The following is a 24,728-nucleotide window of genomic DNA, read 5'->3' as shown; positions in this document are numbered from 1 at the left end:
TTCACAATCTTGGCCAATAATCTGACAATAAACTAAGCTCGTGAGAGGCAAACGGTATTGTTTCTGGACTGTGTAAATGAATAAACGATAGGTAAAGAATTACCATCTGCCATTTAAAAACAGACGGTATGAAAGCGTGACGCTGAACAAATGACGCACCGTAGATGTATTATACTTTCTAAGAGCTGATGTCATGGCGGAAAAGTTGGTGGTAAAAGATGCGGTAAAGTTCTTAAAAGTGAAGGCTTGCACGTTACAAAAAAACTAGCGCTCTCTCTCTCGTCCGTTCCCTTCTCCCTCTCTCTATCTCTCTCTCGATCTCGCTCACTCGCTCTGTCTAGCTCTAACGTTTCTGTCTGTTGTCGTAATCCGTACCGCTGTAATTAATTTGTCTTTATTGCTGCTGTACGTTCATTCTCTTTTCAGCTTCAGGATCTAAGATAGACAGGCGATTAGGTTACATATATGTATAAGTAGACGCCCAGTAGCAACCTTGTTAGGGCCACGAAGTCATATTATAGGTTAAGAAATCAACTGCGTACTTAGCACAGGCTTCCTCGCATCCGAATCCGGCGGAAACCGCAAAGAGCCCAACGTAGTCCTGAATGCCGCTTTCCAAGGGCGCCACAAAATCGGACAGACAGTAGAACGGTGCCGGCTTGCTCTTTGCCGCCTGGTTATGGAACGATTCAGCAGAAAAAATGATGTCAATACAAATCGCAGTGCATACATATAATTTAGAATACGGTGCGTTGTTGGAAAACATATAGGACGTGATAAAGGCTACAAAAACGATTAGCCATTACCATGTTGATGGAAATTACAGGCATGTTAAGAGCGGCATGTTATCCAGTCTCATTCTCAATGGCATTCCAGTGACGCAGCAAATCACAGAGAAATTACATAAGCACAGTCAAAAGTTTTTAATGAAATTTCGCGAATTACACAAATCAAAAGTTATATTAAATTTAGTTCAATATAGAGAACAAAACATTCATTCTGTGCCCTTGTGCCGCAATGCACAGCGTTTTGTTATTATCAAGCAAGGCCGATTTTTTTTTTTAGTTTTTTTTATTATCATGCGAATCATGCGGGGTTAGTCTTGGACAATTGTCTTCACGTGAAGGATTTTGGCCTAAGCCGCACACTGGAGTCATTACGGCTTCATTAGAGACCAAATGTATTGCAAAAGATAAGACACGTTTTTTTTTTTTTTTTGGTGCAGCAAGGAAAAAAAAAAATTGTAAGCATTTTTGCCTTTAATGGTGCCGTGATGGCGTCATTACGCTGCTCAAACAAAAAGCACTCGGCTTAAAGGCATTCGAAGGCTGTACATATTTCTTCATTCCACAACTCGTACAGCTCATCTAAAAAAAGGGACATTGAAAATAAATTCGACTGTACTTCTATGGATAAATGAACGCGTTATGAGGACAAAAACCTACTTTCAAAGAAATTGCAGCTTTTGTGAGCTCGGTAACGCAAAGAAATGAAGTATTACCATCTCCTGACGATTTTGGAAGTAGACTAAAGCATGTCGGCACATTTTCGGAAAAGAATAACTGAGGCAAGGCTACAACGCCATTGACTTCAGGAAGGTGATCACGAAGTGATTCTCGTTGCACTCGTCTGAATAGAGCAGGGTGAACGCAGGTGAATGACGCTTAACAATTGCACGCAGCCACAAGAATAAATTTTATGTAAACTTTGCCGTAAAGTGGAAATAAGCAAATTATCATAACACAACCGTCCATAACACAGAGATGCAGGCCTGAAATACAACAACAGACTTACAAGCTAATATTCACATGCCAATTTTAGGCCACTGAAAATCGCTACAGCGGTTTGAACAAGAACAACTTCGACTGAAATTCGCCTGGTTTAGTTCTTGAAACAAAAATTTACACCAACAAAATATTTTTATTCTAAATCAACGTTTTGGAATAAACTCGTTCCCTTAATCAGGGCCGACTGGTTGGTTTGGTTTATGGGGTTTAACGTCCCAAGGCGACTCGGACTATGAGAGACGCCGCAGTGGAAGGCTCCGGAAATTTCGACCACATGGGGTTCTTTAACGTAATCAGGGGCGGCTGATGTATATGCCATCCGCAGAAAGTAGCTTTTCGCTTCCCCTTTCCAAACACTTGGGGGAGTTCATCGGTGTTAGCGGAGGGTAGCGTGATTGATGTTTTTTTGTTTCACCGATACATGAGGAAGGGCACTCGGAGCACGGGATTTTGTAAACGGCACCAGGTAATTTTTCTCTGGGAATGGGATTTTTTTGGTCGTGGTACAAACAGGCCGATCGTTGAAACGTGTTTGTGATACACGCAGATGTCGCGTTATTGTAGAAATTGGAAAACGAGGAAGCGAAGGCCGCTACCTGCTGCGGCTGACTTGCGGACGTTGTTCCCGAAACGCGGGGTTAAAATAATTTTTTTTTTTTTGCATTTGTCGTGCTTTGCTTTGACAGGTGAAGAGTGGACGGGTACATAATATATTTATCTCATTTAGAGCAGTCAGCTATTCTTCAGCTCTATTTGTCCTCAAGTCATTTCGCTAATCGCAGTTGGTTAACTAAAATACCCTTCTGCCGAAGCTCCAGCAAATGGTTAGGAGGTAAGCCTGGATAATTACAACTTGAATGGGTTATTTTATGAGGCAGACGAAATAGGTGAAACGAGATTGAATTCAAATAATCGCTCCGAAATGGCCCAACTGCTAAACAGATCAGACCTGTTGTCGAAGTCCAAACAGAGTGCCGATGCTTTCTCTTCTTGGGACTGCATCATCAGCGAAAAGGAGAATGTCGTCACCAACACTGCAGGCGGGGTAGAATCCCACTACGCCGCGGGCTTGGAGCAGTTTTTCGCTGGCAATATCGGCGAGCATGCCGTTTGCTTCATCAAACAATCTTCTAGCTTCTTCGCCTGAAATGTAATGAATAAACTAAATAATTTCATATTTATATAGTAAAGTAATCTGCCTTCATTTTGTTAAGCCATGATGAATTACATGAAATGACGACACAAAGTAAGGAGACAAGGGTCAGACCAAACTCAACTAATAACTTATTTATACGGACACATACTTTGCCAGTACAGAGGTAGCCGCATGCAACGTATGCGGACGCACTGCACTGTTTGATTAGCTTTTTATTTTCGTATGTATTCTGCCTACGTGCATTTGTGTTTATTATTTTGAACTGCGAAATGCATACTCCTATTAACTCTTAGGAATATCATCGTTGTTTTTTCCAAAGTGTGTACTGCCTTGCGTTTCGCCCTTAGTTCACGGAAATTTATTTTTGTATTTAAATCTCCACTTATGCAGTGCCTCTTGGAGCCTGTGAAGTTCAGAGCTTACTAAGTAAGTGCCGTTGAAGTATCTTGCGGGGTGTTAATGTAAAAGCAACGAAGCTCCACTGTATGCGATTGAAGTTTCGGATTGTCTACTTATTCTCTGTGTATTCGTTGCGTCTAGAATGGCACAACAAGCCGCTTATATTCAGGAAGTCTAGATGAAACCTGGATGCATTTTTCTAAATTTAGAATGGTGTTTCCCACTTGCCTGAATTGCTTACGGCAGATGGCTGTTGAAAGGTGGTTTTGTGACGTCAATTTTGGTAGATGGTTTTATGACGTCATTTTCGAGAAACGCCATATTCCCCTCTCTATGGGGCTTCTGATGCTTTCACATTAATTGATAAATAACGAGAATGTGGAAACAAGTGAAAGCTAAGTTCACCGATAACAACCTTCAAGATGCCCTAAACATCTATTTGGGCCCGCTTAGTTGCCGCATTCAGCGGATAGTCTGAACCACTGTGAATTAACAGTTAAATGAAGTTATTTGTGCTATGCGCACGCAAGAGTATTGTCAATTCCCTTTCGGTTGCTTCATCTATCTGTTTCATTAAAACTTAATATAGGAGTCCGTAGTTCGCGCCACCGACACTACGAAAACTTATGCGTTCAGCATATGAATAAACGCAGCATTTTTTCTTCTCTCAACTACACTAACTCTTGTCTGAGTACGTCGAATTAAGCACAGACACTTAAGATCGCCTCTGGAAGTAGATTCGAAAGCTCGCTGCCTTCTATACTCCTTCTGTTTCTCTGACAGCGCCCTCAGCATTCATCTTCATCCTTGGACGGCACTCTTTCCACTCCCTTTTTCCTGTAAAAAGCCGGCTGCGCTAAGCCACGTTGTGTGGTGAGGTAATTAAGGGGCACGATTCGAGGTACACGAGCCGTCTGTTCGAATCCTTATCGTAAACTAGCCTCCCACTTGACTAGCAGAGGGATATGTCAAGTGGGAAGCGAAATAGTATGGCGTCACACTGAACGCCGCACAAAAAAAAAAAAAAAAAAAAAAAAAAGAAAAAATGGTCGCGTCACAATTTTGAGACGAAATAGGGAAAATCTGGTGCCGCAAAGAGGTTCCTTAGTGATGCCGCACATCCAAGTGGTACACGGACGTGACTGGAGGAGGGCCTCTATCTGCCAAAGGGATCCTTGTACATATGCGCGTCGTCGTCCTATTCGCCGCATCGGTGTCTAGGAAACGGCTAATGCAACGCTGTATTTATGGGTATCACCGAGTGCTGACAATAACAACAGCTTCTGACGAATGTCAGCGTTATGGGACAAGTAAGGCTTTTGTCTTTAACAACCCGAACTTAACACCACAGACCCGTGCGCAAGACCCTACATGCATGATTGACCACAGGCGCGTACCTGTACTTTTTCTTGGTTCACCTCAATCTTTCATCTTTTCATTATCTTTTATGGCGAAATGTACAGGCTCATGAGTGCGCCCTCCCGCAGAAAGTACCACAATCAACTTAATCATATTCCAACGATACTCCGCGAGGAATTAGCAAATACATTCGCTTCTATTCCCTGCACCTCCGGCTGGAGTCGGTGGGCTTCTAGCCATGCGGTTATAAGCAACGAGCTGGCAAACCAGCCAGCCCGTGTTTATACCGGGCCCCTGCAATTCCTTGGCAATGCTATTCGTCCAGGACTGAGGTCATCCGATTTCTACTAAGCGGGATTTACTTAAATATTTCTCGTGTGGTGCAAAGCTAGCTCCGCCGGGAAGCAGGACATCTTTGAGAGGATACAACTAATTGTTCGAGTTAAATTATCACGCCAGTCCAGTATTCAGTATGTCTTGGCGGAGTTGTTGCTTTTATGCCCGCTGGGCTCGCAATACCGCATGCGTAAGCTCGAGAGAATTTCTTTTGCTGAGAGTGCTAGAGTCGCCAGGTTCAGTAACCAGTCATGGTGCGGGCAGGTGGACATCTTGGCGAAAATGGGGCCATGTTGGGGAGAACGTAGAATGGATCGCGTGCGCAGACATCAATTTACGACGACAACAATGTTGTAATTATTATGCGACAGCATTCGATTCCCATTTTGTCGAAGTGTCATGTTAATTGCACATGAAAGTGCGACCTGCCGCCTACCACTGTAGCAGCTGAGAGACGTAAATCTTTCTCCCCACTGCTACGAGAGAGAAGTAGAGAGGGACTCGAAGACAGCCGCCATGGGAATATGAAAGATTACAATCATTTTAAAAAATTTTCGGGGAATGCATGATATGGTTGGCATTATGCATTATATGTACGGGTACGGTCGTGCATGGAAGTTCACAACGGAGTTATGCTGTCGCACTGCCACAGCCGATGTTAATTAGGTGTTCTCAAAGCTTTTCCACCGAACACTCCAAGTACAGCTACCTAGGCGGCACAAATCATCGGTCAAATATCGGTACCATGTTGGTAATGCACTGGTATAGATCTACGAACGAGTCAAGGCTGTCTAAGAACTGCAATACTAGACCGATGAGTTTGTTACATTTATGTTACATATGATTTCATGACTTTATTACGACTCATTCTGAGCATTAAGGATGCCCTCAGAGCTGCTGAGGGTTTCAACAGTCGGTTCTGAGCCTGCATTCGTCGATAACCGCCGATTTCATTGGTCACTTGAATTCGGTTTGTCACAACGGTAAAACTCTATTGAGCTCAGTATAGATCGACTCAACAGACAGTGAGGCTCTCTGTGTAACGGCGGCATGCTACACAAACACGTACCTACGTCGGGGTCCTCGAAGATCTTCGGGTATCGCTGGTTCGGGTATTTCCCCTTGAGCTGCCAGACGTCGAAGAAGGGCTTCCAGTCTATGTATGGCAACAGTTCCTCAATGCTAAGGTCGTCGAATATCTTCGTGCCCAATAAATTAGGCCTCACTGCAAATTCGTGTACACAAAATGGCGGCTGTGAGGCGGTGCTCTCAGGTCATACAATGCATTACTGCATGGTATAGCGTTTAGCATGGCGAAACATTACAGATACTGCATGAAAGGTATTTGTCTTTCTTTAGTGCAAAGCAAGTATACGTTAGACGACAGTATTATATTGTGAATTCCTCAAGATATGTCTACCATTCAAATATGTTTGCAATTTTAAAACAGTCAAAACAGGTGTAGACTTAAACGAAACGGCATCGTAGGACACATATATAACTGCTTAAGATTAAGACACCTTTCTAGAATTTTTAGCAAAGCGACAGGTTCAGAGTCAGCATACACTTCATCTAGATAAGAGGCAGATGTATAAACAATATATTGCATATGCCACGTGACGCAGCAGGTCTGAGCGTGAAACCAACAAGTTCATACCTGGAGTAAATTCAGATTTCCAGTTCAGATGGAGCTTTTCTCGTCTGGCGTGCTCCAGTGAGACGTATTTCTTATCCTAGAGAAATAAAATATAAGCTAGTGACTACTCTCATCTGCAAATTAAAAGGAGAATGATTTAATTACAGATCCAATCTTCATTTCTTAAGATATTAAATAAATGTGCGCAGTTATTATCAGAAGACTGTGACGTTCATGCGAAAATATAACGTGCAGAAAAGCTTTGCACTTGTTGTTAAAACAATATATATTTCGTTTTGCTGCGAACGTCATTTGAATCCGCAAGTAAATATTTTCATGTTTTGACGACCTGAATCTTTGCGGAATATCTTGTTATCGAAGCTCATCAGGCACGTGTAGGCTTTTCATTTTACTGAATTTACCACGAACAGTTGATCTTATCTGTTGCAGGTGTTAGAAATGCATTCTTTAAGTGGCAATTTAAGAGCTCCAATATTACCTAAAGATAATGTGGAACGAGGATAAGAATGTAGAATGTAGTGCGGTTTCCTCAGAAAAACGTAAGCTGAGAGCAAACGCACTGCGCGAAATTTTAGAACCATGAACTAGGAACATTTGCTGAGCTTTATGCTTGTCAAATGGCTTCGAGAAGAACGGTTACCACGGCTAACTTAGGAATTACTTGTGCTTTCGGCTTTATAAAGTCATGAAAACTAAAGGCTTATCAAAAGACGCTTCGAACTAGCTCCACAAAAAGTGCACCTCACCCTTTGCGAGTCTATGTAGTCTTCTCTCATCTCCTCGTACTCTTCCTGGATGTCTTCCATCAGCATTCTCCTCTTCTCGGCATCAAGAAGCGATGAACACTGATCATCACAAGACAAAGAATTTAAAGTTGTGTGACATGTCGTAAAGGACATTGCTTCGCCTAGTCCCGTATAAGGAATGAAGGGTCTTTTATATGACTCTAAGAAATCTTAGAAGCTTTTACATTATAAAAATATTTAGCCATAAAAGACACCCCCTCCTTGCGAAGCTAGCAGTAAAATAAAATTAAAAAAAAAAAGAAACGATATTTGTCACACGTAAAGATAAAACGCGCTGCTAATACGGTTGGTTGGTTCGACTGTTACTACCACGTGTTTCATATTTTTAATAGCCGAACCTAAGTATCGTAATTCGGCCCCCAGGTTAAAATCCAGGTACTGAAGGCGTTTTGCACTCACTAGTTTTGCTAAATCAAAACAGAATTAGCTGAAAGAATGACAGCTAGTTATATCCGTAAAATATGTCTCGTCAGCACTTCCAGATCGTGAGGCACACGATATTAATTTGCCATTTGCCCAAGCTTGACAGGCCAGAGTACAGTGACTTTTCCCCCCATGATTCCATTCGAATAGCAAAGAAGGAAAAAATACAATACGCCCGAAAAGGACTCATATTAAAATTTCGCCCTTTTCCAGTGTTCTTGTGAGCAGCTTCTTATACATTAGAGGTATATATTTCGCCTGTATTATGCATTATGCCAGAAGAAATACTCGTTTAATGTTTTTTTTTTTTTTTTTCATGACATATATCTGCCAATATACTCGCCCCATTAAAGCTTTTCACGAGCGAATGAAAGCAAATCAGACGAAGGTTCTGACGTAACGAAGAACTCGCTATTGTGAAGAAGGCAAGCAGCAGACATTGCCTACACCTGTCGCGCTAAAAACGCGCTAACTTACCACAACAACACTTTTCGAGGCATCAGGAACGTAAATGACGGGGCATTGATAGCAAGGTGCAATCTTCACGGCAGTGTGGCGCCTGCAGCAAAGATATGGCGCAAATTTGTACGGCATTCTACGTATCCACACATGCACAATCTACATGTATATTTTGAAGTACTTGCTTCGATGTCGTGGCTCCTCCGATAAGGAGCGGAATCGTGAACTTTTGGCGCTCCATTTCAGACGCAACGTGAATCATCTCGTTCAGTGACGGTGTTATGAGCCCAGAGAGGCCGACAATGTCTTCGCACAGTTGCCAAGAACAGAAAACAAACAAGGATAAGGATCACGCACAGCGATATTCCAAGAGATAAGTGCTTGCGATTGAAACTTGTTGCGATATGACTAACTTCCTATAGGTTAACATATCTATTGCAGGAACTATCAGCATGTAGGAGAAGCTTTATTCAATCGCAGAAGGAAACTATTCAGACATACACCAAATTTATAAAAGAGACATTTCTATCAAAAGTAACACCAGCAGCTTTTTAAGGTATGCACAGCTTCAGCAACAATTGTTAAAATAACTCACCAGCGTTCTCGTCTCTAACGGCGCGCAGTATTTTCTCGCATGGGGTCATAACTCCCAGGTCAACGACCCTGGATTTTGAAACGAAAAAAAAGTTTGATAGTAGACAGCGACCCCGCAGAACACTTGACGTAGAATTGTGGCTGAAGCATTCACTCGAATCAACACACCAACAGAGGGCTCTATACGCAGCCATATACCTAGATAGCAACAAGAAATAGGGAATACACTTAGCGGCGCTTTTTAAAGTACGATACTGCAGCTATAATGGCTCGCGTCCCATCTGCAACTTGCGACTGGCTTTGTGGATCTTCGTTTGCGTACATGCACCTTACTATTCGCTTAAACGCTAATCCCTTAAGTTTTAGCAAGCAGCCGTAAACTGCTACATCATGTGAAAGACCACCCGATATAGGTACAAAGCCTCGTTTTAACCAAGCCTTACGAACATGCCACACCATTCCATGTCAAAGGGGCTACGCCAGGAGACAGCTCCAGCTAAATTGGTCACACTCTCGTGACGTCACATAACCCGATAGCCAATCATTGCCTGCCCATGTCACTTTCCAATTACCACCTCTCAGAAGCATGTTGTGATTTTTTCATTCACAAAGACAATGACAATACCGAGGTCGACCCCTATGCTGGAGTACGCTGTCGGATTAAAAATTACATGTACATCTAATTAGCGTGGTATAAGGCTGCCCGAGTACGTAGCACGACTGGGAACACATTTTGATAATAAAATGTCTCAAAAACGCGAGCTGAACAAAAAGCGAGGGATATTTGACCCCTTATCTCGCGGGCGAATATTGGAGCCGTGAAGTTGAGTGTAGTTTGAATAAATAGGGAAAGAGCAGTGCGGCTAAAGAACGGCGCGCATGATCAAGGACCGCTCCGGTAACATCTCGGAATGAAAGGAACGCTATAGCGTACACGATAATGCACTTCGAGCAGATTCGGTATGAGACACAGTAGGCATTCCACCTTTGGGGATAAGGAGGAGAAACAACGAGAGAGGTTTACCTAAAATTGTTGCAGGCCAAGACGACTGCCACAATGTTCTTCCCAATGTCGTGTACATCGCCTCTGACGGTGGCAAGGACAACAACGCCCGCGTGGCTAACCTTTCCCAGAAGTACGAACAAATAAATAAATAAATGTTTGAAAGAGAGAGAGAGAGAGAGAGAAAGCAGGGGAGCATACTAAGGAAAGCATGGACTGGATCAAGTATCAGTGAGAGAACGACAAGCAGTGTTACTGCTACAAGAAGAAGAAAACTGTGCCGGCGGGAAAGAAAGTATGATGCAGAAAACAACCTGTAGGCAATCATAAAGGTTGGAAACAATGACAGGAGCACGAATAAATATCTTGAAGAAAAAAAAACAACCTCTGTAGGCATAGTATTCAATTCGATAACAGTAATTAGAATGAAAGCATGCCTAAGTTATTGAACACTGTTTCCGGCATCAAGATATGCATATGCAGATTCCTAAATGTACGTGATGTGGAAGGTTAAAGTAATTGTGTGCGCTAATTCTCTTGTAATTATTTATACACTGTAACAAGAGTTTTGGTCGGAAGGTTTTCCATCTTAAGTTCAGGAAGGAAATATTTCTGTCATTCTGCCATATTTTATGTCATTGGTATCAGTAGCCCTGAACACACTAAATACAAAACTGCGTTTTAAACTATCCCAATGTTCTTCTTGTCTTTCATGTACTAAGTGTCCCAGTTAACGGAAGCATATACCCAAATTTTCTGAGAATAAACATTTTGTATGCTAAGAAGCCAACACTGAAGCATATCCGCCATTAACACTCTCTAGAGTTTCCGTGTAGCAAATAGAAAAGTCTTTTTTTTTTCTACCGAATCCAACGTAGAATCGCCGGATAGTTGGCGCGCCTGCTCCTTTTCCTGCTCCATGAAAGGGATCAGGTAGGCGACCGCCTTCTTCATCACTCTAGCGGACTTGATCACTTGCGGCAGGAACATTTTGCCTTCACCAAACAAGTCACCCACTGTGTTCATTCCCTGAAAGCGTGAAACAACCGGTCAAACTGCTAACCACAAACCGCACTCAGGGATAACGCTTTACAGAAAGCAATTGCGGCACAGCGACAAGTTTATAGTTGGTTGAGCCTGCATCCGCAGGCTGTATAGATGTAGTCAAATTGATTCTATCATCGCCAAATGCGCGAAAGAGGACACAGCACGCTGGTCTCGGATGCCACCTCCGATGTGGGAAGCGCTGGTTGCGCTATCATTGTTTGTGCTAGCATGCAAACCGAATCTGTGACGTCATAACGAGCCATGTCACCTGTGACATGAGGACCAACGTACGTCAGGGAACTCGAACTAACCGTCATTAAAGGTCCCTCGATGATGTTCAGCGTCCGAGGGTAAACGTTTTTCATATTGCGCGCTTCCTCAACGTCCTGTTCGATATAGGCGTCCAGGCCCTGGAAAATTAAATGCAGATATAGTGCTTAAATCAAGGCAATAAAACTTACAATAATAAGAAATATTGCTCGCCCATGAACCACACATGTATGTAATGCCGTAAATTCCCGGCCAAAACAAATGTTTCAGCACTAACCAGCTCCACATAGTCAATCAACATTATGTTTAGAAAGCGTAACAAGAGCACGGTACAGCCAACACGGTCAATGAAGCAGAAACTTGTTCTTTGCTTCTTTTGCCCACCTTGACTAACGCTGTCTTCAGCCTCTCCTCAACAGTAGCGTCTCGCCAGCCGTCATCAGCGCCTTTCCTTCTTTCTTCTGTGTTTAACCCCTTCAGATGAAAGAAGTTGCACCCAAAATTATTCTTCAATGCACGTTTTTGAAGGCAAAAAATCAAAGACTACGGCGTGTGAGGTGTAACTGTAATGTCAATATGCAATGTATTGCTACATATGACATTTAAGGAAACTGATGAATGGAATGCAAAGAATAATATTTCTTTTCTCCGACTCCGACAGAACAATCCCTACAGTTGCTCCTTCATGGACACAACATGACATAAAGCCAAGACGCTCAAATATTTATCACTCTGTAGGAAGTGCTGAACCATGTGATAATGGCGGTCCAACAGTAGCAAATGAGAAAGTGGTTTTCAAGCAATTACCAATGCATAATACTGCCCTATTACTTTTTCACCATTCCCAAGCGCTAATTAAACGAATCAGCTCTGTAGTTCGGACGCCATTTCTATAGGTGTACCATCTCACGGCGACCACACTTCCAGGAACACAGCTGCATTGTAAGAAAGCAACAATAAAAGTGACGCACTAACCTTGGAGAATTCTAAAAGCTTCTCAGTTGCGTTTGGGTCTGTGTTCATCACGGCTGCCTCGCAGAGCATGAGGAGTTCCCGATCTATGCTGTCGTACACGGGGAGACACCCGGCGTTGACAATCCCCATGTCCATGCCAGCCTTTAATTAGCAAGTAAGATTTTTTAAGTAAAACGTGAAGTGAAGCGTTAAGGAGGTAGACACCAGTTCTTTAGAATGAAGAGTGGCCAAGTTGGTATTAATGACAAAGAAATATCATGGGGACGCCTATGTCAAGTTAAGAGTGAAATGCGACGGCATCTGAAACAAAGTTGCTGCTATTGGTTATAGTAATTACTGCCTGATGTACTAGATGTCACTTTATTGATTGCTTTTAATTTTATGTTTAGCATTTATAGGAGATTGTGGATCTTCAACGACGCCAAAGCCAACATTTACGACATCCGCGAGTTTTTACATGTTATGTGGTTTCATGACGTCACGCACTTAGGTGACTAATCAGCGTACGGCGATGTGAACTGCCAGCCTGCCAACTGCCAGTGTACCTGCCTTATTAACCATTAACTGATTCCATTGACTGACAGGTGGCTGTTGGCGTCTAGTTTCATGCGCCGCTTTCAGAAGGAGGCCAGGTTTGCGTCGCAATAGGGCTTCTAATGCTTTCGCATTAAATGTTTCAATTGTTTATGGCAGGTGGGTGGCTTTTGGCAGGTGGTTTTATAAAACCAATGTTTTCGCGCTAGAAGTTCTGAATATGTCTCGCTAGTAGTGGACACGTAAATCCGCAACGCAAAACAGCGATCTGTAAAGCTTGTTTTGCCTCACTAGTATCCTCTATGTGGCAAAGACCACTATACAAAATTCGTAATGGAGAAAAATATTTTTGTGGTAGCAGACATCAGATGGTGACGCTAATCCAAATGCTCAGTTGCAATATTTGTGGGGTTCTTGATAACTCTAAATTGGTTCAGCAAAAGTTTCCGGTGCTTCTATAGTGTAAACTAAGAGAAAATCGTGTCTGTTTCTAACATGTTGAAGCAGATGCACAAGATGAGGACGCGTGGAAGAAAAACGTTTCGCTTTAGTGTGGCGCGTGCCCAGGAACTATATCGGTAGTCTGAGCAACAACCAAAATGCGATGTACTGGAAATAAGGACGAAAGTTGGTTGCAGGCTTCTTGTAGCCTTGAGCCGCGTTGTGTATTTGCAGCACGGGTCATTGTCACAATTCCCAAACAGTAGAAATTTCTCTCGTTTGCATGTACCCTGCAGATAGCACGATGAACTAGAGATAGAACTGTGTGTTAGAGCGAAGATGGTGTATCGCACCTATTAGACTAGGTTGCCTGGTGTTTTCGCATTCTCGGAACCTGCCCACAGAGAGGAATCGTATTGCGTCGAGATGACTGTAGTCACCCATTGATTCATTCTCATGATCCGATGTCCAGGTATGTATGGATCCATGAAAGACAAAGTTCCTCTTATCTTGATTGAGCTCTGTTGTTGTTGTTTTTTTACTTTCTCGTTCAGTAATCAGCACTTGCACACCGTCCTCAGTCTTGTGTCACTTTCGTAGTATGGCATCCTTTGGGCCGCGCCTTCATTTTTAAGGCGAAAGCCTTGGGTCGTCAATGGTGCGAGAAGAACGGTGTCTACAAAAAGTGTAACCTCAAATTGCATGATCGGAGGTAAGCATGATAATGATTGAAAATAATTCATTACAAATAGTTTATTGAGTAAATAGTTGATATCGTCGCAGTATACAATGAATACTGCTGATAATGCAAGATTAGATAGGGATAGGTAATGAGAGAGATAGTAATAAGTAGTAATGTAGCAATGGTGTTTAATGGCAGAGATGATAGGAATAATGACAATAGCTAGTGATAGTAAGCGATTTAATATATAGTAGTGATGACAGCTAATACAGTTATAGATGGCGAGGTAATGATAGATAGTGATAAAGTTATAGTAATGCACTGTTCGTAGGTATATTAATGGTGATGCTGGTGATAGTGATAGTAATGGTAGTAATGGTGATAATGATAGTGGCAGTATCTAGCGATGGTGATGGTATCGTAGTTAATGGTAGTAGTGATAGTATAGTTGATAGCGATGAAAGTGGCATAGTGATGATGATGATAATGGCAGTGGAATATCAACATCAGGGTTCAAGTTTCATAAGAGCGTGCGTTAGAGTTCCGTGAGGTCATGAAGAGGAAGAAAGGCTTTCGCATTTTTGGCCCTTAAGCAGTCTTAAGAGCATTCCGGTAATTTTTAGTTTCCTGTTTCATGAAACGACTCTGCAATTTTAACCCGAAGCTAGATTATTACTTTAGCTTCATAGTGAGAGCTACATTCGACTACCATGTTGAGTATTTCACTGTGGAACGGCTCTGGAATGTGTGGAATGCACCGCGGACAGGAGGAGCAGGTGCGAGGGGCGTGACATCATAGCTTTGCTGCCGGGTGCGGCCGCACGCGCCGTCACGCGGATGCCACGTGCCAGCTATGCGCATAACTGCGCATGCGCAACTGCGTGTATAAACGGAGGCGAGACACGCCGGCCGCAGCACAGTTGTTTCGCATGAAGGAGAGTCGGGCCGCTGCTCAGCGGCGGTATCGACAGGAGAGGCGAAATTCCTCGGATCCAGTAGTTCTCGCATGGTAATTGGTCATTCAGCAGATAAATAATGAATGCCGAAAGCCCAAGCGAGCAGCAGAGACACCTGAACAGAGATAAGAACGTCTCGCCAAGCGGAGACACCAGGATACAGAGCGTAACAGGCGGCGTATATAGCGGCTCAGATGGAGCCTTCAGAAGATCAAGGGGAACCGACGACAGCGACAGAAGAGGATGTAAAGGCCCGTCTTGTAACTTGGTTACTGATGCCAGTCATCGTGAATCTAATAAAAAAGCCGGAGTCTGCATCTACGCGAAACAAGGTGTTGCTGCTGTCAGACATCTACCTTCGATCGCAATAAACAATGGTAAACTCTGCTATGTTGGACTTGTAGAGAGCGGCATTGTCATACAAGGAATTTATGCGTGAGCCGCAAACATCTGTCGAACATACAATTAATGTGGTTGCCTATGTGCCAACTTATGGCACGGCTTCAGAGTTGAGCGCGACTTTGGAGGACTTCAGCAGGGAGGAGGATTGGTTTAGTTATCAGAGAAACAGAAATTCGACTTTATATTGGCATCAAATCCCAACGTCCCAACCAGACAATGTGGGACTGTCATTGATTTCATATATCAAAGAGAATCTGTAAATTCAAAATTTTGCATGCATTCAATCAAAACAGCCGCGCGTTACTATACTTATCACCGGACGATCTTTCTTTCTGAGCATGAAATGAAAAAAAAAAATGATGTATGACGACCAATGTCTCTTCACTGTTAATCAATATCAGCTCAACAATAGGCTCGGCAACATGCCGAACCAAGAAAAAAAAAAAAGTAACTCTCGCTACGTATATCCTGACGTAGCCGAGCTAAGCCACTGCCATTTTTTTTTTCTTATGCAAACCACCTTGACGCTTCAGCGCAGCATATTTGGCTTTATGGACCAACTCAGCTTCAGCCCTTCGTTTGCGATCATCGGCAGCTTGCTGACGTTCCCGCCAGGCTTCCTACGCACACCTACGGCTCCTCGCTCCGTTTCTAACATTCGCAACTCGGCAGCCCGCCTTCGCGTCAACCGTCTAGCTGCCTCATACCATGCGTTCTTCTCCGCCTTCTCGCCATCCTCCTTAGACATTTTCCCTGCTGTTCGAACATCACCATCACGACAAGACGCATCCTAAAACGAAGCCTCCTCACTATTGCACGCACCCGGTACAATGTCAGACGACGTTATTGCACTAATACTCGCCACAGGTCATCATCACACGTGCTTAAATTCAGCGACACACACACGAATTTGGCTACATCACGCTTGTTTCATTCTCTAATCACCAATCGCTACTCATTATTTAGTCAGTCAACCAATCGCACTATCAGCCACCCCTAGTCGATCAACCGACACTGCGTATTATATATACTGCAGACGAGGCGTCTAGAGATATTTTCGGCATCTAGTTTGACTCTACCTTGACGTAGAAACGCAGTTTGATAAGGATGCACTAGAATGCGGAGGCGCCATCTACCATGGCGAACACGCATCAGGTCTGTAGTTCCGGTGACTGTCGCAGCTCATGACGGCGCCAATAAAATATGTGCCGCGGCAAAAATTTGAATTTTGAATTTGATGAATGCTCCTTCCCAAATCTTGGTACGGCAACGGCTTTTCTTCCCGAAGATCCGAGTAGGCTACGCGAAAAACATGGCTGTACACCGGCAGTATGTGCACAAAATGACTCACGTCTATAGCGTGTAGAAGGAAGACGCTGTGCATTGCCTCGCGGATGCGATCCTGACCGCGGAACGCGAAGGACAAGTTCGACACTCCGCCACTAACTCGGACACCGGGTAATGTGGCCTGGAAAAAGTATATAAATTAAACATTCATTTACCAGAGCGACTTTTTGAAGAAAGCAAAACACTGGCCAGAAAATAATGTCTAAATGCACGCCTCATTTTGCTCATCAAATTATTATTCATACCAAAAGGGAGCGAACAAGAAAAAATAAAACCAAGTTATTGCTCCGAATGTGCTTGCTTACATCGAACGGAACCCGAACAGACTCCGAAAAGAAATGTTTAGGGGCGCAGTACGGTGCAGGATTACTATCCAATAGATGCTTTTGTAATTGACGAAGACAGGCCGTTTCATGTCGCTGCACATCATTATACATTTTCAATACGTTGTATAATACGCATTACAGCATATGGATTTACGCATAGATTGCCTCTTTGACTAGTTCGAAAACCAAATTCTAGTTACAGTACACTGCTTAGCTATCATGAGCTCTCGTTTACAAAATATTCAACATTCCATGTTTTCAAGCTGGACAATTGCAAGCAGCAAAGCAGACAATGCACTTAGTCATTACAGCTTGAGTCAAGACAGTGTCGCAATTTGTTAGAAATACTATCAATCACGGTTGAAAACAAGTAAATTTCTTTGTCGTTTGTATTGCAGTAAATAGCCCACTTAACTTTAATTCGGCGAGTAGCTTTGATGTAATCGACGGCATAATTCGCATGCTCCGACATGCCAGTCGCTATGGTCAGAATGTTAGGGTCGAATATGATGTCATTAGCGTCAAAACCTGCTTCATCGACGAGAATCTTGTAGGATCTTGAGCATATCTCCACTTTGCGCTCTTCGTCGGCAGCCTGCAAGTTTAATAAAGAGCAATTTCGTCAGAAAAAAAAAGGATGGCAAGTGTTTCGAATTGAATGTTCAGCGATGTGCATCAAACAAAAAGACTACACTCTTACGCTACTGAAAGGATCATAAACGTAGGAAAAGCAAGTGTTTCTTCGGATTAGAATCTCAGTTCTTTGGTGTGGGACGTGGCTGGACATTTTTATAGCCTGCAGCAGGCCTAAAGTCTTGCAAACGCAGGAAGCGCTTAACAAGAAATAGGAAGTACGTTCCCAAATTAAGTTTCATCATTTATTTTCATACAAAAACTTTGTTGCCAAAAAAAAAAAAAAAGAATACACCATGGCATCATAAAATCTATACCTTGCGCTATTTTTCGACATGGCTGCCACCGGCATTCAGATACTTTTCATGACGTGAAATGAGTATGAAGAACCCACTCTGCTAAAGTCAGTTCATTGCGATGATTTACCAAAACCACTCACATCAAGGCTCACATGAGATCATATTAATCGCTTCGGATGGGGAGAGGCTAGATCCTCCGGCCTACAGCCCAGATCTTGTACCATCGGACTTGTTTGCTGCATCGGAAGCCGTACTCTCTGGACGTCACTAAAGTTCTCATGTGAAAATTAATGCCTTAACTTACTTTCGGAACGTCCCTCGTGTTTTCGATGCTAGCACGTTCAACCAATTGTATTCAATTAATTATGCTCTCTGAGAAACCATTTAGCTTTTGCTCAGCGGTTACAGGGTGAATGAAAAGAATGTTTTGGTGTGAACAACTTTCTGCACAAATTTTGCACGAGGGCTGATTAAAAAGGCAGTAAACGTATCGAGGTGTATTTAGCCTGCCATTATATTTAATCAGGATCCGATTATCAATTACGTTCGTATCTATGACGTACTAGCAAAGAAAAATAATATCATGAGCACTGTAAAAGAGCCATCAACAGCAAAAATGTAACGCATGTCAATGAATATACAAGACCAAAAGACTCTATGTACTCCATATTTTTTTAAACCTAGCGTCAAAAGCTTATGCTGTGCCCACGTGTTTTGAAAAACGTAAATTTCGTAGAAGCCACTGGATGTACTCGAAACGAAAATCATCAGCATGGGCTACAGTATGGAAATTCCGTAAATCCCTTGTAATTTTTGGGCTATCTGCCCTGGCTACACAAGAATAGCGCTTTCTTTTTGGTGACACATATGTGCCGCGCACTTTTAACGGCAAGTATACATGCTTATTCACGTGTATTCCTCTCTCATGCTTATTCACGTGTATTCCTCTCTCTCTCTCTCTCTCTCTCTCTCTCTCTCTCTCTCTCTCTCTCTCTCTCTCTCTCTCTCTCTCTCTCTCTCTTTCTGTGAGTGCGTGTTTGTTTGTTTGTTTGTTTGATTCTTTCTTTCTTTCTTTCTTTCTTTCTTTCTTTCTTTCTTTCTTTCTTTCTTTCTTTCTTTCTTTCTTTCTTTCTTTCTTTCTTTCTTTCTTTCTTTCTTTCTTTCTTTCTTTCTTTCTTTCTTTCTTTCTTCTTTCTTTCTTTCTTTCTTTCTTTCTTTCTTTCTTTCTTTCTTTCTTTCTTTCTTTCTTTCTTTCTTTCTTTCTTTCTTTCTTTCTTTCTTTCTTTATAGCTTGTGCCAAAGAGGAATACCAATTTAGGCTGAGAAAACGAGGAGAAATGGTGAAACAGCAGAACGCTGCAATGCCACAAGCATTGTGATTTTATCCTCACCTGACCCACTTCATCAAAAGCCATGACGACCACCGCGGCACCAAACTTTTTTGTTGTAAGTGCTTGCTTGATGAATTCGTCCTTCCCTTCTTTGAGGCTGATAGAATTGACGATGCCTTTGCCCTGAACACACTTCAGACCAGCCAGAATAACTTGGAAGTTTGACGAGTCAATGCAGATGGGAACCTGCAAGGAGAACAACACAGCCAAATAAATTTATACCTCTCTTTACTGGTAACAGAGACACGAAGTAAAACACTCGGAATCCTTAATGTCAGCCTCTGAGGGTACGAAGTGACAGCAGTAACGGTTTCCTTTGACCGGCTCCACTTGCTTCCCGTACATGCACTTTGCTACGCGATTATCAGTAATTCTTATTTTAATTTGTGACTCTGTTATCTCGCATATGCTCGTGGGCACACCGTCGTTAGAAAAAACGAACTATATGGAAGACCACCTTATATGGATATACAGCATTGAATTAACCAAGCCCTACAAACGTGTGGTCCTTTTGCACCTTAATCATTAGCAAAAGACGAGGAGCAGCACGGTGGCAGCTTCCGCCGAATTTAGGACACTGTGCCTCAGTGGTAAAATACTTGGCAATTTTCCTCCACCTCTTCCCGCGCTATTTTTCGCAGTCCAAGCTCTTTCCATACTTTGCGACTTTTTCTGATCGGTTATCATCCCCATCGCTGTCTTCATAACCATCGGCCAGATTAAGGTAATTACTAAGGGGGCAAACTCTTTTCTCGGTTACACCTAACGCTATTCTAGTATTGTGGTTGTCGTGTCCAAACTAGGTCACCACATTTTAAACTTATCTTCATCTAGAGCGCATACATAACGCGGAGACAGCACAATCATAAAATATCACAATCGCGTAATTTTCTCTTTTTTCTTCTTTTTTTTTCGCTGTTTGAACCACAGCGTAAAATATAAAGGACTGCTCTTCACAACATCGCTTCGCCAGATCCCGCCCCGTCCTCAGTATCTTTATTAGTATGATAAATAGGTCAGTGGTCACTAACAAGCAACTAGCTGTGCTTTCGGTCGTTTCCTACCTACCTTTGAACGCCAAAACGCATTTCTCAAACTTCAGTTTCACTAGAAAACTATCTCTACTACTTTTCTCTCTCTGAAAATGACACGGGTCTTTCTCCCAAGCCTCGATTCGAGTAATCAACGTCACTTCAATCTTTCTCGTTAGATTTTAAGTTTTCAAAACTCGGTATAAGTACTATCAGAATGCACTGGTTACGTACGCTATGGTAAGTTAGCAGCAAGCTACTGTTCAGCCCTTTGCAGCTGAAAAATGTACTGCCTCCCATTCTTTTTCTTTTACCCATTTTTCACGCTGTAATAAACGTTCACTAAGAGGAAAGGAAAGAATGGCAAAAATTATTGCGATAAATTAGCTCCGTTATCAATGTTAACAATTTTATGTAACAAAGAAGAGCCCAATACTTTGGGTTTAACCATTCGTGACTAGGCTGCGCATAACGTTGACAAACACTAACACGATGTTAACGGCGCATGTTTCATGATCATCATCATCATAATAATAATAAATATTATTAGGATCACCGCCATCATTTATTTACCCTTAAAGGACATTAGTTTAGGGCATTATATAGAAATGGGAACGTTACATAATGCATTGGTCATATAATGTATCCATGTTTACATGTCCATATGCCTTTAGACGGAATTGTAGAAAAGAAACTGCATGATACAGCTAATGAAACGTCTTTCCGTTCACGCTGAAAAAAACTGCGGTACCATCCTAAATTTGGACTTTCTCAACGATTTAATTGATATCTCGCTGCCTTTTTCTTTCTCCTTTACTGTTTAGCTTAAACTGTCGGTAATTTGAGGCCTACTCCAGCTTTCTCGCTGATGCATTGCACTTACCTTAGCAATGGCAGGCTCACTGGCTATCAGGTTGAGAAACTTGCTCATTGCCCTCGCCCCGTCAATCAGGCCGTCGTCGACGTTGATGTCCAATATCTGAGCACCCATTTCGACTTGGGCCTTCGCCACTTCAAGCGCATCCTTGAGTCACAGGAGGAAAGGAAAATACGTTTTCTTGCGGCTGGTATGATATAACTCGTTCTTTCCTTCCGTTCTGTAGACAACATCCGTCGTAATAACTGATAAGAGCAATAGCTGTGGCACAATTCCCTTCGAGCCGCCGAGAGAGGGAGAGAGAGATTTTTTGAACAATCCGTGTCTCAGCCCATACATTTATTACTACTGAAATAGAATCGCTGTATATTTCGGCCGACACTAAATTATCTTCTTGCCGACAGAGCAGAATTGTGGTGCAATACTTGAGAATTCTAACAAGTTCGTAGAATTAAATTATTATTCACCAAATAAGCACATCTTACTGTAAAAGCAACTCACAGTTCCAGGAGATTGTCTTGTAGCTAAACTCTAATCTATGTAATCCGAGGAGAATGCTTTTGACCTCACTATATTTAGAAATTTTATTTATTACTGTTCCATTTCGGCTGTCAGCTTTTTCTATTGGCTTTCTCCCATCCCATCATTCTCCCGACATCGCTTTATGGATCACAAAGCAGTGTTTCTGGCACTGCCGAGCCATGTTTGCGATAGATTGAGCACAGCGCGAACAGCGATAAGTTACCGTGATCCGCCATTGCGCGTTCCACTGCGCATGCCCAGATCACGTTCAGGGCGTCAGCGCCCCATGCTGGACGGCGGCGGCACTCATGCCTGCCGCGTCGAAACCAACCAGGGCATGGAGCATCGGCGGTTCGCAGTAGCGGGTCACCGTGACGGATCGAAGATCGCGCTATGCTAAATCTCAGCTTCGTCTAACGATATGCGACTCTTTGTCGTACCTGATACTTATCCTGGCGGATCAACTCGGCAAACTTTCGGGATCCGGCGATGTTGCAGCGCTCCCCAATGTTCACAAACAGCGTCTCCGAAGTAACTATCATAGTCTCAAGACCTGCGCAAACAGCAAAATACATGACATTGCTCCAACCAACAAGAGACAAAAATGTAATTGAAATTGTGGATGTTAAAGCAGCCCACAATTGCCACGCTTCTTGGAGAAGGCTTCTCTCTGTCTCGTGACGACGCTCTGCGCATGGTTTCAATTTTATTTTACCTTCTCATTCAGTCCTTCTCTGTAAACGGTTCGAAAGAAATGTGCTATTCTCAAAAACGCAACAGAAGGCATACTTCGCATAGAAGGCATAGGCGGGGCATATTTGCAGCCCCAGTTGTTATTTGTGAATAAATCCATTTTCTTTTTCATATTATTATATTGTCATATCACTGCCAAAAGCGGACTACTCTTTCGCTGACCCTGTTATGTAATTAGCTTATCAAAGAAGCAGGTATTCTATGGATCATTATATACCAAAAAAAAAGGAAAACGCCGACTAAATTTTGGTTTGGCTCAAAAAATGTAGACGTTTCGGCCTCCATACGGAAGCCTTGTTCACTAAGTTATTAAAGGTTGGCCATACGACCGACGTAACTGGATAAAGTCTCTGCTTTGTCGAATGTTTGAAGAAATCTCGTCTGGTCGGGTAACAAAACGTCTACATTTTTTGACCCAAACCTTTGGTCAGAGCTTTCCTTTTTTATTTATTTATTTATTTATTTATTTATTTATTTATTTATTTATTTATTTATTTATTTATTTATTTATTTATTTATTTATTTATTTATTTATTTATTTATAATAAATAAATAAATTATAATAACACCATTATCAGCCCAGCTAAATTCACTGCATCACAAAGGCTTGCACAGCATAGCTCTGTCCTATACATGCTGCGCCACGCATTGCTTAGTGGAACAGCGGCCAAAGCAGAAGCACTCACCACTCGAGCCCCATGGCCCAAGGGCCCCACCACGTGCTATTCGGAATTTCGTTTGTTTTCTGTTTTTGTTTTTGTTTTTTGCCAGGTAATGTTTCCACCACCACACTATCCGCCCCTTGCTACATGCTTACGTTGTCTTTGAATACTTTCTGCTTCTGAAACGTACCCTTCGCACTGCATGTTCTAGACATGTCCATTTGCGCTTCTTGATTTCAGCCAGACACCACAAAACTTGCAGGTGTTCCTTAACTGCCACTCTCCTCTTTTCCAATTGTTTTTTTTTAGGTTAACCCAATTATCTTTCTTTCCGCGACTTGATGCATTGTCATCCTCAGCCTAAGATCAGGTCGTTTCGTAAACTCCCATGCCCTTCTTCGTTTCTAGGTTAGTAATGACAAGGCACAAGCAAAGTATCCCTGAATAATTCTAATGCAATTATTACATTTTTCCCTCTCGGCGGATGCTGCAGAGACTGCGCCGCAAATAGTACGACATCAAAGCTCATATAGCCTCGCACGTTTTACAGTGTATCACGTTGGTCAACTTCGTGTACAAGTATTCACGGTGTTCACCTGATAGACTCAGACATCCGCTCCTGACTCGCGGTGGCGGCGTTCTCGGGCGCAGGTTCCTCACGGCGTTCGCAATGGCCCGCACGTGGGCTGGCGTCGTACCGCAGCATCCACCCACCACGTTCACCAGACCACTCTCGGCGAACTCCTGGAAACGTCCCCACGGCGACGACCGAATATGACATTTTCGTAATTCCTGAAGACACATTTACTGTCCAACAGTCGAGGACAAAAACAGTGCAACACTGAACACCGTCTCAATTTCATTTGTCGCGGAATGTATGCATTGCAAATGTGTAGTGGGTTCCAACTCACGTGATCCCATATAATTATCGAGTATGTAGGCTTTTTTTGTCATTATTCGAAGATTGTCATGGTATTGGGATGAAAATAGAGCAAGTACTTCGTATATCTGAAGCCTGTGCTGTACAGTATACCACATAGCTAGGAAAAAATTCCCGCTTTTTCGGAACACTACTGCGACCGCCGCCAGTGCCACGTAGCACCTGCGCCGGAGTGATGTATATACTACAGGTTGACATCAGCATTGTTGTTTTCTGAAATGGCACATTCCTACGTTTCCACATTCCTACCTTTTTCTCCTTTTCCAGCAAGATCAAGCCAACTGCAGGACAAAGATCTTTCCCATTCGTCTCCAATTATCCTGCTCTGCGTCAACCGCGGCCATCGCACAGCAGCCTGTTTATTAATCACATCTCCCGACGTGGCTCTCGGAGGTCGACTACGCCCACGTTTTCGTCTCACTGGAATCCATTTTTTAGGCTATTCGGTGTAGCTCTAAAGTGTTATACCTGCTACACCTCCAGCGTCGAGAAAAGGGGCCCCGGCCCGCTACCCTGTTTGCCATAAACAATTTATATACATAACTTAGATTTAGGCCATACATATGATCCAGAACAGTGCCGCTAAATGGCGCCACATGTCGTCACGTCACATCACTCATTACCATGAAGTAAGAATACAAGATTAAAATGCATCGTCGAC

At 42.8% G+C, this 24,728-nt stretch overlaps 1 protein-coding gene across 1 annotated transcript in view; it reads right to left on the bottom strand.

Annotated features, from left to right (window-relative positions):
- The window catches only part of LOC146175651 (methionine synthase-like), a 52,310-nt gene that overhangs the window by 5,499 nt on the left and 22,083 nt on the right, over positions 1-24,728 (bottom strand). Inside the window, exons 11-29 of the mRNA XM_084582043.1 lie at positions 23,724-23,871; positions 22,153-22,265; positions 21,197-21,337; positions 19,283-19,468; positions 17,375-17,554; positions 16,638-16,754; positions 12,272-12,412; positions 11,681-11,770; positions 11,338-11,436; positions 10,844-11,008; positions 10,001-10,101; positions 8,978-9,045; positions 8,568-8,688; positions 8,401-8,482; positions 7,441-7,539; positions 6,695-6,770; positions 6,107-6,262; positions 2,737-2,930; positions 543-673 (exon numbers count right to left, since the gene is read on the bottom strand). Of these exons, the coding sequence (XP_084438169.1) occupies positions 543-673; positions 2,737-2,930; positions 6,107-6,262; positions 6,695-6,770; positions 7,441-7,539; positions 8,401-8,482; positions 8,568-8,688; positions 8,978-9,045; positions 10,001-10,101; positions 10,844-11,008; positions 11,338-11,436; positions 11,681-11,770; positions 12,272-12,412; positions 16,638-16,754; positions 17,375-17,554; positions 19,283-19,468; positions 21,197-21,337; positions 22,153-22,265; positions 23,724-23,871 (2,408 nt within the window). The remainder of the gene's footprint in view (positions 1-542; positions 674-2,736; positions 2,931-6,106; positions 6,263-6,694; positions 6,771-7,440; positions 7,540-8,400; positions 8,483-8,567; positions 8,689-8,977; positions 9,046-10,000; positions 10,102-10,843; positions 11,009-11,337; positions 11,437-11,680; positions 11,771-12,271; positions 12,413-16,637; positions 16,755-17,374; positions 17,555-19,282; positions 19,469-21,196; positions 21,338-22,152; positions 22,266-23,723; positions 23,872-24,728) is intronic.

This window comes from Amblyomma maculatum, chromosome 10 (genome assembly GCF_055883805.1).
Source record: "Amblyomma maculatum isolate TAMU_Amacu chromosome 10, ASM5588380v1, whole genome shotgun sequence".
In the NCBI taxonomy this organism is placed as follows: domain Eukaryota; kingdom Metazoa; phylum Arthropoda; class Arachnida; order Ixodida; family Ixodidae; genus Amblyomma; species Amblyomma maculatum.
This window is presented reverse-complemented; position numbering and strand designations above follow the sequence as displayed.